At 45.1% G+C, this 16,178-nt stretch overlaps 2 protein-coding genes across 8 annotated transcripts in view; one reads left to right on the top strand and one right to left on the bottom strand.

Annotated features, from left to right (window-relative positions):
* The first annotated feature begins 43 nt into the window (after positions 1-43).
* On the top strand, positions 44-9,701 carry EME2 (essential meiotic structure-specific endonuclease subunit 2). The gene is made up of 8 exons (XM_081169607.1): positions 44-1,508; positions 1,825-1,961; positions 3,548-3,640; positions 5,353-5,477; positions 6,366-6,477; positions 7,543-7,658; positions 8,224-8,413; positions 9,419-9,701. The coding sequence occupies exons 1-8, from the start codon at positions 1,031-1,033 to the stop codon at positions 9,587-9,589; spliced, it is 1,422 nt and encodes a 473-aa protein (XP_081025733.1). The 5' UTR covers positions 44-1,030; the 3' UTR covers positions 9,590-9,701.
* An 807-nt stretch (positions 9,702-10,508) lies between these two features.
* SPSB3 (splA/ryanodine receptor domain and SOCS box containing 3) overlaps positions 10,509-16,178 on the bottom strand; it is a 17,681-nt gene continuing 12,011 nt past the window's right edge. For 6 of the 7 annotated variants that reach the window (XM_081169646.1, XM_081169645.1, XM_081169647.1 and 3 more), the window contains exons 4-7: positions 15,804-15,991; positions 14,110-14,212; positions 12,672-12,797; positions 10,509-11,992 (exon numbers count right to left, since the gene is read on the bottom strand). In XM_081169646.1, coding sequence (XP_081025772.1) covers positions 11,649-11,992; positions 12,672-12,797; positions 14,110-14,212; positions 15,804-15,991 — 761 coding nt within the window. In that variant the 3' untranslated portion in view covers positions 10,509-11,648. The remainder of the gene's footprint in view (positions 11,993-12,671; positions 12,798-14,109; positions 14,213-15,803; positions 15,992-16,178) is intronic. The other variant, XM_081169648.1, reaches the window with a different exon arrangement.

Below are 16,178 nucleotides of genomic sequence, written 5' to 3'. Positions count from 1 at the left end.
CGGTGGGCAACACTTCCACTCTATTCTCTGTGGACTCTTATTTTAAGTCCGTGTGGAGGCCAGTTCTTTCAGAGTACTTCCTTACATCTTCCGCCACAACCCAGTCCTCTGGAAGTTGCCCCTTCCCGGCTTCGTAGCATTTATTTATTTTTTAGGGGTGGAAGAAAAGCACCGAGCGGAACTCCCCCCGCGCAACAACCTCTTTCCGCAGGGATCATTTAAAAGGCTGCACCGCAGAGAAGCTTCTCTGTCTTAGTTTCTTTTGCTAATGAAGGAGTTGCAGGGATGTATCTTCCTTGGTGCTGTTGTGGTTGGTAGGCTTGCAGGAGGGATGTTGTGGAGCTCTTGGGGTTTAACTCCCCAATTCTGAGTTTGGTGATCCCTTGGAGCTACTCTCTATTATCGCGCAACCGACCAAATAATAGGTTTTGTCTTTGTTGAGGTTGAGTTATTGAGGGAAGGCAGATTGGGGGAGACGGTGGTTCAGTTATAGCGCATAACAAATATGTCCTTAGAAATGCGAAACAGCAGAGTCTTAAAAAAGAGAAAAAATGTTTGACTGTTATACAATCTCAGTAGTTGGGTAGGGAAAGAGGGGAATTGGTCCGCTGCCTTGGAATTGGAGGAGGGCCAGGATTGCTTTCGTCTTCTAAGTATGGTCTTTCCGCTTCTAGAAAAGGTTGTGGGTTCTCCTAGTTAACTGTGGTACTGAAAACTGTACGTGTGCCTCCTAGGAATCTGTGCTTTTCATGTGTTTGTGAGGTTTTTACGTTTATATGTGTACATATATTAAACTACTTGAAAAGTTGTTGACTTGGTAATGGCAGTTTCAGTCTGTTCATAAAACTGTGGGTTGCTTCTAATGATGATAAGGTGAGCTTTGAACCTGTGGCATTCTCATGGAAATTTCTTGTCTGAGGTTCCTTAAAATATCTTTGGATATGTTGCAAATCTGCCTGGGACTCTGCAAATGCTTCTGCATTCCTGAACAAACTTTCTTAACAGGCAGTGTATGAGGATAAATTAAACCATGGAAGAAGGTAAAAAGCTTGATGTTCTTGACAGAACCAAACAGCTTGTCAAAAGAGCCATTACTTGGGAGATCTCTGATTCTGAAGGAGGCAGTGACATCGAATTGCAGGACTCTGTGGCTGTTGTGAGTCACGTGGCAGCTGGTGTTTGGGACCACCTGGACAAAGAAAAGTTGGAAACATGCATAAGTCCAGGTGAACCCAAAGAGTTGCCTTTGCTTACATTAGTGCCCCAAGTACCATCTTGCTCCCCCAGTCCAGAGAAAAAGAAGAAAAATCAGCCTCCTAAAGGACCAAGAGCAGTGCAGACCAAAGTGAAAGACAGAAAGCTTGAAAGGAAACTGCAAAAAGAAGAGAAAATGAGGAAGAAAAAGCAGTGTGCACTAGAAAAAGAGAGACGAAAGGAAGCCGCAGCTGCCTTGAAATCTTTACGGCCTGATCAGTGTATGAAGTACATGACTGTATGTGTGGACCCAGGTAGGGCTTTTATTTTAGTGCTGTTTTTAAACAGTTGGGAATTGATCCCTTTGCCTGATTTATTGCAAATCTACCAGTAAATCTTGACCTGGGAATAGGGGGCCTCTTGCCTGCAGCTCATTGCTGGGTTCTGTTGTAGCTGCTTCTATCCATTTCAGCAGTGTCACTTGTGGTTCACAGAGCAAGTGGAATTTTTTACTCTCTTGGCACTAGGCATGTTGAGGTCTAGAGGAGAGTGCTTGGGACACTGAGCCATAGTGCTGTATAATACAGTTGAGATGTGAATCAGGCCATTTGTATGATCCTTGCCCATCAGGTCTTCTAGAGGATCCTGGTTCAGATGATTTGCTGGAAGCTTTAGATTCTTTGGAGTGTAAATACCACATTGAACCTCAGGCAGTTCCACACAGCATAACCTGGAAGAGAGATATCTCCAGTAGTATGTCTTGCATGGTGAGTATTCGAAACTCAGCTGTTAGCTAGGCAAGGCACAGGTGAAATATGGTGTCAGGGGCTCAGAAGCAGAGGTACAGGGGAGAGAGGAAATGGAAAACGAAGGGGAAGAATCTGAGGGCAGCGTAGGGGAATACGACAGTGACCCGAGAGATTCCATGAGCTTCTCCAGCGAATCAGAAGATTCCCAGAAGGAGACGCCCATGGTCAGGGCAAGGGGGGTCCTGGGGGACACACACCAGAAACAAGGGGCCAGCGGGGACTCCCAAAGCAGCAGCTGGAAATCAGGACCAGCTTCCCCACCAGAGCGTAGTGGGGGGGAAGAGTTCCATGGGGCAGGGCCAGCGTCTCCTCCAGCAGGGAGAGAAGATGAGTCAGGGCTGACCACGCCTCCATCGGAGAGTGAGGGAACGGAAGGGAGGTCGGGTCCAGCTAGCCCCCCCGAAGGGGAAAGCAGTGACAGGAGCAGTGTAACGGTCAGGAGGAAGGTTGCCGGCTGGGCGCGCGCGCCAAGTTCAAATGTACAGGCGCGCGGGACAGCAGAAAACCCAGATTGGGAACTAGGTCCTAAAGCCTGCCGGAGGCAAGGAGAAGAGTCAGGGGATTCAGCGTCAGAAGAGTCTAGGAAGGGCGAGACCCCAGCTGACAGGCGGAGCCAGAGGCGGAAAGAGCAGCGGAAAAGGTGGAGCAAGGCTAGAGTCTTAAATTGGTGTATGGGGGGAGGAGATTCAGACGGAGCTTCGGCGGTCTAGAGTTTCAGATGTAGAGCTGCACGCTGCTGATGTGAAAGACAAACTGAACTTCAATAAAGACTTTTGTATATAACAACGAAGTGGCGTTGGTCCTTTGTGAGCTGGGACCTAGGGCAGCTCTGACATATGGAATGTCTTCTACTTAACTCATTTCCTGATTCTGCTCATCTGCTGTTAATAGTGCTTGTAGGCAGGCAGAAAAACAAGCAACTTAAAAATAGAACTTGATTTATATGTATGCCACACATAGAAGCAACTTTAAAATGGATCCTTCTGCAAAATAGGGCTAGTAGTCGAGCATGGCCAGTATCAAACCAGGTTTGTTAAGACTTTCAGGGAGCTAGATGGAGTAGTAGTAGTTTTAAAGGATTTTTTAGAATACCATTTATTTCCTTCTGGAACGGTTCTGTAAGTCAGCAAGTGATGTGTGAAGCTAATAATCTCCTAGCAAATGGTTTTCAGTAACATGCCTTCAGTCTGGAGGTTCCATTTAGTAGTCATTATTAGTATATGACTGTATGTAGTAGTCATTAATAGGCCTCCATGAATTTGGCTAATCTCTTTTTAAAGCAGGAATGGGGAACTCGTAGTACTCCCAGTGTTGTTGGGCTCAAACTCCCATCAGCCCCAGCCAGCATGACAATGCTCAGGGATGATGAGAGTTGTATTCCAGCAACATCTGGAGGACCTCAGGCTCCCAATCCTTGTTTCAAGCCAAAGAACTTGCTTACATACTTATTGTGGCAGTCAATTCCACATAACTTAATTATGCTCTGTGGGGAAAGAGCCTTCCTTTTGTCTGTACTGACAAAATGGTTGACTTTGTTTCTGTAGAATGGCCCCCAGGAAAAGGCTGAAGAGGAAAGGGAGATCTTGCTCTTACTGGAGCCTTGGGATTTTCTCAAACACCTCTACTCTTTAATGCAGGTATGGTAATAGCGTCTCCTGTATCTGCTGTTTAACTATGCCACCTAGATAGCACTGTCCTATGGCCACTCTCAGCAAACCCCATGGATTGCATTGACGAATAGTTCTGGTGGTGACAGAAGTATGTTGTAGAGGTGTCCTAAGCTTATTTAAGGACAAGTTCTGGGCCTGGAATTGGGGGGGGGGGGGAGTTTTTTGAATTCAGATGTTTCATTTGAACAGTTGACTACTACAGCCGAGTGTAACATTTACAGCCCTACTGTTACCAGTGGGACTTACTCCTTAGTAAATCTGCTTAGGATTGAAGGCTTAGGCATAGCTTCTTACTGGAATGTGTTTGTCTCTACACATCACTGTGCTGAGGATGCGATAAAAATCCATAATCCATTAAAGCGCAAGTGGGGAACCTCCTACTAAAAATGTGAGTATGCTTTAGAAGTTTTGTCTTATTACACAGGTGTTGAAGAGCTAAGTAAGTGAGAGGCAGCACTAAGAGAGTTAGGTTGCAGCAAGCAGTATTCAAGAGGAGATGAGTGCCGGAAGCATTAAGGCCAAAGGTGAGCAGGGAAGAACAGGGATTCTTGCATAGAACAAAGTTGTTAGACGAGTAGAGATCACAACTGGCTGCCAGTCAGCTACTGGACCATGTTCCAAAGTCTTGTTAACATATAAAGAATTTGGGAGCAGGTTACCTGAAAAACCACCTGCCCATGTACAGAACTATGGCTGGCATAGGGATGTGGCATAACACAAGATTAGAGAGAGAGCACTCATTGTTGTCATCCCCACAACCCTATGCCTCCCATCGGAAGACAAATAAATCTTCCGCATCCTGATTGTGGACTGATTTTGGCCCCCGCACAATGATGCTGCCACTGTCTTAACAGCATTCCCGATTATCAGGGAAATACACAAAGTGGCTTTGGTCTGTCTGGGATGAACTCACCACATGCATATAGACCAGACACATGTGCATCTCACACACCATACAAGCCTCCTCTCACTCACATCCCTCTCTCTGCCCAAGCACATCTCTATCTCTCTTTCACACACAGAGAGACCACACACACCCTTCACCTTCTCTCTCCTGCTCCTGCCCCCTCTCTCTGTACAGCACCTGCTTTGTATGTATGCAAAGGATTCCAGGTTCAATCATTGCTGTCTCAGTTGAGCTGGGAGAAGCCCCTGCCTGAAACTCTGGATAGCTGCTGCCAGTTGATGTAGATGGTATTGAAACGGGCAAAGGGCCTGACTCCGTATAAGGCAGTTTCCTTTGTTTCTCTAAGTGTGGGATTGTGACAGAGTACGAGAACATAAATGTATCATAGTGGTAATACATGAGTTAATCATTCAAAACCTTTTTGAACTAGCAGGAGCTTCCACACCATTTTCAAATACTACTCCATGTAGATCCAATTGCAGTCACCCAGCCTGGGTGTCGCCATAGCTTTACTGACATGCATGCTATGTCACAACATGCTCACACCATTGGCATCCCCCAGTGAGATGCCCAGGAAGTGACAGGGACTGTAATGCTGTGCAACTCTGCATATATTGTCTCCACACACCCACATCTAAATTAACACAAATTATTCTACACATGCTGGGGGGCTGGACTAGCTGAGCTCCTCCCTAGCTGGACCCAAAACTGTTTTTAAGTTCTTATGGAAAGGCTTCTTGTGTGTGCATGTCTGTGTCGTCTTGTATTTCAGAGCATGAGCCCTGGCAAGCAGCAGAATGTGCCTGATCTCACCCGAATGTTGCCCTTTAGCAGCCCGAAAGATTACTGTGCAATCTCCTGCAGCGTGGCAGTCATTGGACTAGATGCCTACCAATGGTACATGTACTGGGAGGGCAGCTAAGTTAGGGGTGAGAAGTGACCTGTCTTCCACATGGCAAGTAGCTCAGTGGTAGAGCACACACTTGGATGCAGGGAAGCCCAAATGCCATTCTCCTCAATTGTGATTCCCCGAAACTGGTACTCAGAGGCAGGCCCATGCAGAGGTGGGGAGGGTGGGTGGGGAGGAGCTGGGTACACTTGTCCTAGGCCTTGGAGGGTTTAGTTAGTCAGGGGGCCCCCGCCAGGGACTGACTGCTTTTTTGTTTGAAGACTCCCACCGTTGGCTTCAGACAAGCTCTTCACAGGCCTGTTCAGAGGCATACTGCCTCCCAACCGCAGAGGTAGAACATCAGGGTTAGCAGCTGTTGATAGCCATATCTCCCATGGAATTATCTAATCCTCTTTTAAAACCACCCAACTTTGTGGCCATTACTACCTCTTATGGGAGTGAATTCTATGGTTTAGCTACGCACTGTGTGAAAGTGCAAAGATAAGCCATTCCTTTCAGATACGTGCATTCCGTAAAATCGCATATGCAAGCCTCTATACCGTCATTTTCTTCACAGGGGCAATGCAGTGTGTGACAGCTGTCCTTTTAAGCTGCAAAGGCTGGGGAAACCCAACCAGATGGGCGGGGTATAAATAATAAATTATTACTATGCAAAAAAAAATATGCAGACCCATCGCGTCTCCAAATTTATTTGTGCGGAGTTCATACGCGGTACCTGGTTTTTGACAAATGAAGGTCATGCCAACAACAGATCCAAGCTTATGTTGTAAAAGTACAGCCTGACGTCAAACACGTTTCAATAAGTGATATATAAATCGCGTCACTCACAAGAGCTTGAAAACTAGCCATCTGTTGTTCTGATCTGAACTGCTTAGGTATAACCAGCATCGTCGACACCAGCAGGAAGCACTGAATCCTGGGCAGGAGGAGGCACCAGGATTCCAGCCTGGCCCAGAACTGTTGATGACAGAGCATCAAATACAGGAGGTGAATACAGTTACCAAGAGTGAGTCAGTTGTAAGGGGAAGAGCTTTCGGACAAGAGGGACAAGGCTATCAGTGGCCAGTTCCGCTTCCACTGTCAGAGGGAATGCACCTCTGAATTGCAGTTGCTGAGAGTCACCAGTGGGGAGTGCTCTTTACTCAGGCCCTGCTTACAGGCTTCCCATATAGGCATCTGGCTAGCCATTGTGAGAGCAGGATGCTGAACCACATGGGTGAGCAAGGTTTTCTTACGCAAGTTATTCTGGAAATAAAAAAGGATTTATTTATTCTTCAAGGAGAGTTCTGTCAATAGTTCAGCAGCCTTGATAGCTAAATGATGCATAGAGACAGTACTCTTGTCCATACCATACACAGAGAGCAAATGGAGGAATGCCATTGCCTTTATGTCCTGGTTTGCCAGCAACCAAAGGCCCCCTCTTAAGGTTCACAGATGGAAACTTAACCATGTAGTGTAGCAGAGGGGTGAGGCCTTCCTTCCTTCCTTCCTTCCTTCCTTCCTTCCTTCCTTCCTTCCTTCCTTCCTTCCTTCCTTTTTTCTAAGGAGTGGCAGAGCTCCTCTGGAAAGCAGCCTCATTAGCCCGCTATTTTGTTTCTCCACAATCCCCCAGATGTTGCATCAGTCCAGAGCACTGTGGGGAAAACAAAATGGCAGCCACTATCAAAACATAGTGCCTCCCACTATTGGCTGCCATCCCCCATACCCCAGTGCCCTGGACTGATGCAATGAAGGCAAAACAAAATGGTTGTTGCTTGCTGAAATTTGGCCACTAGAGCTGAATCCTATTGCAAGGCAGGGAGAACCAAAGACACATGGGTATCAGCATTCTGTAAGTCCTCTTAAGAGTACTGGGGCCTTGCTTGCTGCCTGAAAGTGCTGAGTACTGACATCAGGCTTTCCTGATAACCTTGCTATGCCCCAAGTGCAACACAAGAGTTAGGACATGCTTTAAGTCCATGGACTTCAGTGGCCTTAAGTGTAACTGTGTTGGATGTAGGTCTGTGTTCATAGATGATCCCCATTTATTCTGTCGGCCTGTTGCTCCTGCAGGCTCTGGTGGTGCTACAACTCTGGAGTAACACCGGTGTCTCATTCCTGGAGACATGGCAGGAGTTTGCCCAGCACATTTCTGCAATGACCAAAGCTATTGCGCAGCGCCCATATAAGTGAGTGCCTTTTGCCACAGATCATCTTTGCAGCCTCGTTTCTCTTCAAAGCTCTCCCCCCCCCCCCACTTAGCTGCAAGTGTCTGAAGGGTGTTTTATAAAGCCGGAATGCCTCTAATGTGTGCACAAGTAGCGTGAATGAAAAGGAAGCCTCCCAATTCTTTATTGAAGAAAAACTGATAATAGACACACACATATGTACCAGGTGCATGTTATTAATGATACCATTTGCAAGAAGAAAATCCATACCTTGCCATCTCGACTCTTCTTCTGAGGCAATCAGGTGAAAAAAGGGACACTTTGCTACTGCTTCCTGATAAATTGGGGGGGGGGGTTGATTTTTAATTCAAAAACAATAGGACTGTGTTTTAGAAGAGACATCTGTTGTTTCTCTCACGTACAGAGGGACACCCCTCTGGAGATACTTGATTTTCTGCAGAAATACTGTTTATGCATATGAAGATACTTGCATGTTTATCTAATTAGTTAGAACATTCTGAGGGCTTTATTCGGTTTTTAAAGACATCTCGTCTCAAGCAGCCTGTCCCTGTGCCTCTTCCCACAGGAAACAGCAGGGAAACCAGCCTTTCTCCTTCTGCGCTGATGGTGGGTGGGCCAGTGGAGTGCATGTGCAGAAAGATGGGACGGGACTCCGACAGGCCTGGCTGAGGCAAATCCAGCAGCTTAACCGAACCAGCCCTGCCATGGCAGCAGCCATCACCAAAACATACCCTTCACCACAGCTGCTGCTAGAGGTCAGTTCACATCTTTGATTGCTTTGTCGTTGGCTAATCAGCAGGCCTCCAGAGAGGAGGAAGGCAAACCTGCCACGAAGCAGGTAGGCAGATCAAGCCCTCCTCAAAATATCTCGAGGGCTGCTGCAGAGAAGAGGGCCAAGGCTTTCTCCCCTGCTGCTCCAGAGGAGAAGTAAATTGAATGGGCCTCAACAGGACCCACAGCAAAATGTGGCTGGGCTTTTTTATTCCCAATGGTCAGTTGGTATTTGGTTCCCTTTGGGTGTGCTCAGCCGTCACTGAGGTATTACTATTTATTATGGGGGGACTCCCTTAGGGTCCCCTGGAGACAGAGTCATCTTCTGGTTTACTCCCATTTTCCGACGTTGCAAAGCTTTAGTGGACACTCAAGCACCAAAAATTCAAGACTCAAGCCGCGTGGTGCTTGAACCCACAACCCTGAGATTAAGACTCTCTTGCTCTACCGACTGAGCCTAAACGGCCTCAGCCCAGTATACCTGAAGGAGTCTCTCCACCCACCATTGTTCACCCCAGACACTGAGGTCCTCCAAGGGTCTTCTGGTGGTTCCCTCACTGCAAAAAACAAAGTTACAGGAAATCAAGCAGGCCTTCTCAGTAGCGGCACCCTCCCTGTGGAATGCCCTCCCTTCACATGTCAAGGAGATATGTAACTTTTAGAAGACATCTGAAGGCAGACCAGTATCGAGAAGTTTTTAATGTTTGATGTTTTACTGTTTTATAAATGCTGTAAGCTGCCCGGCGTGACTGGGGAAACCCAGCCAGATGGGCAGGGTATAAATAATAAAATTATTACTATCCCAGCTCTTCCTGATAAGGATCTAACAACATAACCTTCTCTGTGCATGTTGAATCAATGGCTTTCCAATTACTGAATACCTATTTAATCCAATAGGGCATTAATATAGGTTCAGAATGGCTCTACATTCTACACTGGAGGAAATCATCAGGGTTTTCTGTAGCCAATTTATTTTTCCCTTTTTTAAGGCCTACAGAGAGTGTGGCACAGACAAAGAAAAACAGCTCCTCCTAAGTGACATTCTGGTCAGAAGTGAAGAAAATGAGAGGGAGCGGCGGATTGGCCCAGACTTGTCCCGTCGGGTCTACCTCTTCATGATATCTACCAATCCAGAGCTTGTTTTAGACCTAAGTGCCTAGGTGAGATACTCAAAGGCCAGAATCTCATTTTTTCTAATCACTGAACCTGTTTCTGTATTGCTGGTTATTGCAGAATGGACCTCTAGAAAGCAGTAAATGTCTTGCGCACAAATACCATCAAGCCTCTTAAATTATTCCACCTGTCCTTGAAATTTTCATTCAATGAAGATTGCCTTGCAGTAGCTTTTTCATATCTTCATACAAATCTGTAGTGTTAGCCCCACTTGGACTAAATTACCCAAAGGATCACCTGTCTCTACGTAGGCCTGCAAGAGGCCCTTTTGGAGTTTCCCTTCTATCAGAGTTATACCAATTTACCAGTAAAAAGGTCACCATAGTGATTGTAAGAGCATGCCACAAATTAGGACCAAAGAGTCTCATTTCAGCACCTAGTAAAGCCCTTTTAGTTCCCCAAACTTTTTAAATCTAAAGCAGTTGATATCTCAACTGGCCCAAATGTTAAAGATACATAGGAATGGCAGTGTCAGAAGTCCCACCACCTTGTGATGTTAGAGGGGCAGTGGAGTATGCAAGTGTGTTGTGTTATGGCCCCCAGGTTGTACAATATGCTCAAGGACTCATGACACCATCATTGTTTATGTTGTCAAGACAGTCCTCTACTCACAACACTTGGGTGAGTGGATGTTTACACTCCTGTTATTTTGCTGCTTGTGTGACTGTTTAGTTTTGCAGTTTTAATTAATTCTTTATTTGAAATTGCAGTAATTTATGTAACCTGCCCTGAGACCATTTGGTGAAGGGCAAGAGATAGCTTTGTGACTGATATACAGTAAGGCAGCACATTTTCAACTCCCAACAATAGCAGCAAAAGAGCATTTACTTAGTAAATTAGGATGTAGCAACAAATAAAGCTTGGAAGACGCCCAATAGAAGATCTTTATGTGTCAGGAATGTAAACTCAGTTCATATGGTGCTCAAAGGCACACTTTTCTTTAATTCTAACTATGTCCACACACACCACTCTAGTTATTATTTTGCAAATGGTCTAGAAGGCAGGCAACGAGATTTTAGTTAACAAAATAAGATTCCAGTTCTAGAAAACAAAGTAGCTTATACAAGTCTGGCATTACCAAATCACCCCTCAGCTAAACCATCTTTTATCTCCGTGAGGTTCTTATCCTGCTTTCAGTGTTTTCAACATGCTTTTTAATCTCATGTTTGATTTGGTACAATCATAAGCCACCCTGTGAATTTATTTAAAAGGTGGGACACAAGGATCCCAAAATAAAAACATGATGTGCCCAGTTCAAAGGCAACGGCAAACTATGATTTGTGAAGTAGATGGAGATCTGAGCGTACAGGTCATGCACTTAATGCCAACCAATGGTTTGGTATTGGCTGAGCCATGTCATGAAGGAACCTTGAGAAGCAAAGTCCCACAGCTGTACCAGAAACAAAACCATTAGTCCGTGTTCAACCCTTGTAAGTCAATGCAGCTTGTATTTTAATTATGTTTTCATATAGTTCAGTACAGGAGAAGCAGCGGGTAGACATGCAAAGCAATTAAAGCTGCAAGGCTCACATGAGTTCACTTACAGAGACAGTCTAGCAAGTTAATTTTGCGCCAGAGCTGTCTGTGCCAAAGCACTGAAAAACACACAAGAAATTAAGAGCCCTTTTTATATTGATAAAGATTGCTGTTTCTGTGTCCCAGAGGCATTACTTGCAAGTGGCCAACCAAAACAGTACATTGGCTTCTCTGTTTTCATCATAAATTGAGTCTCATTCATTTGGTTGTTGGGAGGAAAGTGTTCCTTGTCCTGTTTGGCTACTGAATGTCTCAAGGTTCAGAGACTCTTCCAGAAAACTTGGCAACTGTAGTTGATGAGCAGGAGGCAAACGGGGGTAATCAAACTACAGGAATGGCTTGCCTCCTGAAGGTAGGTCTCTTCCAAAGCAGGAAACACTTGTTGAGTTCCAAGATTTCACTAGAAAGTGGGGAAATCTTTGCCCTCATTGAGGAGCCAGCTTCAGCCACCCTTATAAAGACACTGAGGGAAAACCCTCATCCTTCAAGACATGGCCTTCAAAGAAAGTTTTATGTCCTCCTGCATCTCTTTCGCTGGCATTCCTCAGCATCTGAACTGCAAGAGCTATCTGAATCATTTCCTGAGGTGGGGGAGGGTGGCTGAATCGAGCCACAGTTCATGCTCAGCACCCAGCCCAGTTTGTTGTGCAGAATTTGCTTCAGTCCAGGGGGAAGGGGCAGCACATCGAGTGTATCTACGTAGTCAGGAAGCAGCTGGCGGAGACGGAAACAGCAAAGGTACTGCAAGGAGGTGTGGCTGCCGCAAGAGCGGATTACTTTCATGCTGCTCTTAGCAGCCGTTGAGCATACCATGGGGTAGAATCTCTTGTTCTGAAGTTTGGTGGCAGCTACTCCTGGATGGAAATACCAAAAAGGAGGCCTGAGATCAACACATGGTCACAGAGATAGGGGGGGAAAGGCACACAACAAGCTATAATCTCTCAGCCATTGGCTAGGGCACTGTAAGGATTTGGGGAGCAGGGCACTCCATCCCTTGATAGTCTTACAGAGAAAACTTCAATTTTGGACTTAAGTGTCAATGAAAACAGCAGCAGCGTGTGATTCTATGCTCTTTGTCTCTGTGCACGATCAAGGAAACTGTCCAGGCACCAGTCATGCTGCTACATGATGCCATACATTTGTCATAGTTACGCTGATGTGAAGGCCAAAGCTGGCTTACATGCATATACTTCTGGTTTATGCTATATTTTACTAGTTCCAAACAGCCTTTCAATAGTCAAAAGCTTGGGATGCTCAGGCAGCACTAACAACTAGGCCCTCTGACATCTTTACACATGAGAAAATTGTAATTTGAGTGTAGCAGGGACACACAGCATGCTGATATTTTGAGAGGCAGAAAGTTTAAACTTTAGATCTCACACTTCAGTGATCCTACCCCATATCTAGCAATAGCTCCCTCCTGCTTAGTTGCATCTTCTTCCAACATTCCCCCTCATCTCAAAACTGGACTACACCTTTCAGTTGTGCCAAAGTTTGGTCAGCTTAAACCTGTTCTGGATCTCTTGCTCTTACCTATGCATTTCCTGTTTTTGAAAAAGGTCAGAGTCCCATGCCAGGTGTCCAGGTGCACTCCAATAATGGAGCCTTGGCCAAACCTCGTCGAGAAGTTGGTTCTATCTCCCTTGTGGTGGAGGAGTCCTAGAGGGCAATTGGCAGCCACAGTTACACAATATACACTGTAGACTCATCCTGTGTATTCCAACTTTTTCTTAAGACAGTTATTTCCTAGTTCTTTATCAGTTATACATGGGCAAACCTCCGACTGCTTGTCAGAAAGTCAGTGAATCTGTCTCTCTTGATCCATTAATTCAAGTCCTCACAAAAACTTGTTGCCAAAACAGCTGGGTGCAAGAACAAAATGGACCGTGCTCCTTCAAACAAATCAAATCTTCCCTCTCCCCCTTGATGGCCCTCATGCCCAGAACTGCCTCCCAGAACACCTGTGTGATGTCACCATTAATTCCACAAAGCCTTTGGCATTGTCCGCTACTGTAACCAAGGAAAGTACACACCCAAGTTCACCCTCACCCGTTTCCTGCCTTTGTTGACACCTCAGTGCCATGTTTGAGATTGCAATCTTCTCAGTACAGGGACCTGCTCTAATGTATTTTTAAAATATTGATACTAACTTTTTAACCACCAGCTGAATATTTGGCTTTTTCACTAGCCAAATTTTGGCCCAAGCCATTTTGTTTATAGAAGCAAGTAATTTCACACATGCAGCAGTCCAGAACACGTAAGTAGTAAACCAACACTTGCAAGTTTGAAGATGCCATTTTAATTACACGTGCATGTGCAAGTTCTCTGATAACCTATAAAATAGGGATGCACAGAATAAGATGTTAATATAAAGTTTGAACTTCCGGAAGCTAGCCTGTATTTTGGTCCTCTAGCCTGTACTCCAAGGCCAATTTATACAGGGTGTGAACTGCAAGAAAAAGCCCTTACCTGTGCAGGCTTCCCATGCACATGCAGCCCATTAAAATGCACCTGCCACATGCACTAGTCCATTCCTATATGCTGGCATGCCAGCTGCACACCTGCCTGCTGGCATTAGGCTTCAAATACAGAAATACCTCCCCCCTTCAGAAGCCAGTCATTTCACTTTTTGTTTAGAGTTACAAATATATGTCCAACTCCTTTAGTCAATCATGGTCTCTCACTTCCTTTGTAAGGGAGAAGTTATACATTCGTGTTCTCAACATTTCAGTCAGGGCTAACCTGTAGCACTGCAGATGATGTTAAGACTAGAACTCACATCACCCGTGAACATTGACCATGCTGTCTGGGGCTGGCGATGATGGGAGTTTGGAGTCCAAACACATCTGAAGGAGCACAACTTTAAGCAATGATCTCTGATGGCTCAATCACTCTGTGAGCCACCTCCAATTACTGGCAAACCTTCACATTTCTCCTTCATCCCATGAATTATTTTCTATGCTGCCCTTACCTGTATATGAGAGGCCCCAGCTATCTTCATCTTTGCCCAGCAAGCTACAAAACGTGTGGCGGTACTTGTCCAGGTTCACATCTGATGTCCCAATTCCCACCATCTAGATGTGGACAGAAAATTAGGAATGAGGAGAAGAGGGCAGGCACACAGACAAAAGGACACTACATAAATCATGGAGCCACCTAAGCAATCACCTGAGCATTTGCTCATGTAAGCTTTTTATTTAGCCTTCAGAGCCACTGATTCTGCTCCACTACTACAGAGAACATTTCAGGTTAAACAATCACTTTGGGTGGGGGAAATCATTCATACTCCCTACTTTTTAAACCAACATGCATTCCCTCTAGTTTAGATAAAGAATACATTGATAGAACTGAACTATTTACTGTTCAGTTGTCTAGCACTATGCATTTTTAATATCATTTAATATCATTCAACCTCGTTAATGCATCTGGACAGTTCACAAATACATATTACATAATTACCCTCTCCTGCATTCTGGTTTCTGGCCCATGGTTTGAGCTCTGCTATACTCAACTCTTGCAGACCGACCTCAGCAGTACATCAGTCTGACATGCTGTGTTGACCTGCATGATTTTATTTCACATAATGTCACAGCACAGTATAATCCAATTTATTGCATAGCACTTTATTGGTTGTGTAGACCTACGGCAGATAATTGAATTTAAGCAATTTGACAAACCTACAACTCTAATGGAAAATATGGTACCACCCCGAAACATTTCAGTCTCTAATGTTGCACATATGCCTGCAGCAAAGGCCAAGACATTACTAAGGAAATTTTTGGTCTTAAGATGGAACAGTTTATTCCAATGGATATGGATAAGCAAGTCATCTTTGGGCAGGTTCACGTAAAATAATATGTGTTCTATCAGGTTAGACTACTTGTTCATCTAGCCCAAAATTAGGGAACCTTTGGCCTTCTAGATATTGTTGAACTCCAACTCCCATCAAGCCCAGCAAGCATGGCCAATGGCCGAAGATTATGGGGGGTTATAGTTCAGCAACATCTAGAGAGCCAAAGGTTCCCCATACCTGATCTACTCACATACTATGTACTTTGACTGACAGCAGCTTAGCAGCTTTCCAGGATGTAATAGCATGTAAATAGCATGTAAATACTGAGCCATGACTCCTTTCCAGCAGCCCCATAGCAAGCATTCTGGGAGTGCATGGAACCCTCCAGCCTCATAGTGAAGCAAGCAATGATATGAAAGCACCATATTTGAGGGCTAAAGACACAGCTGTACACGCATGTGGTGACCTAAGGTTACTAAGATTATGCAGATCATGGTGTCCCCACTGGATTTCACCATACAAGATGCCAGTTTTCATAAATGGCATTCTTGGGCATTGTGCCCAAGAACTCCTAGGACAGCTGCTTGGATCCTACATTGGCCATGTTTTGATGCCATTTGAAAATCTTTTTAATCCACCAGCCCCATAGCCTGACTGATGCTTTACATGCTTCTGGCCTGTTTTCTGATGTGTTTTACTGATGTGCCATTTATTAATTCAAGCTACACTTAATGTTGGCTGCTTGCTGCTTTCAGCTGCAAAAGCAGGAGAAAAATATTTTAAAAGAATACACTTAGTGTACTGCTATCAATGAATCATCCTGTTTTGTTTAGCTGCCCCCTGCAGCACCCAAACATCATTATTCAATGTACCATGTCTGTGCCATAGACGGGTGAGGTCATCTTGATTTCCCAGAAGTGTTGCCCTTCTGCTAGCTCCTTGTTTCCCCGGACTGCAGCAGTGCCACAGCTGTAGTCCATGTGGAAGTTCACCTTACGGTCATCACAGGTCAGCAATGTTGCAGTGGATTTGTTCAGGTCATCCCATACCCAGTCAAAATCTAAATGACAGCAGGGGAGATGGTATACTTTCAAAAACACAAATGATATATATAGAAAACTAGCATGTCAGAGAGAGGGGTTCTGGGCATGTGAAAAGATTTCTGCCTTCTCTTCTTAACTGATATTTTAAGTTCTCCAAAGGCCCTGTGGGGAAAGATCAGAAATGGAGCAGGGTTGAGGAACTTA

This window comes from Podarcis bocagei (genome assembly GCF_964188305.1).
Source record: "Podarcis bocagei genome assembly, chromosome: 14".
Classification (NCBI taxonomy): Eukaryota; Metazoa; Chordata; class Lepidosauria; order Squamata; family Lacertidae; genus Podarcis; species Podarcis bocagei.
The sequence above is the reverse complement of the archived record's forward strand: the minus strand, read 5'-3'. Positions and strand labels throughout refer to the sequence as shown.

Bases quoted from the DNA above. Each gene is read 5' to 3' on its own strand.
- EME2 (XM_081169607.1), top strand. From the start codon at position 1,031: ATGGAAGAAGGTAAAAAGCTTGATGTTCTTGACAGAACCAAACAGCTT. The intron at 6,478-7,542 runs GTGAATACAGTT...TTGCTCCTGCAG, and splicing joins CAGAGCATCAAATACAGGAG to GCTCTGGTGGTGCTACAACT. The intron at 7,659-8,223 runs GTGAGTGCCTTT...CTCTTCCCACAG, and splicing joins ATTGCGCAGCGCCCATATAA to GAAACAGCAGGGAAACCAGC.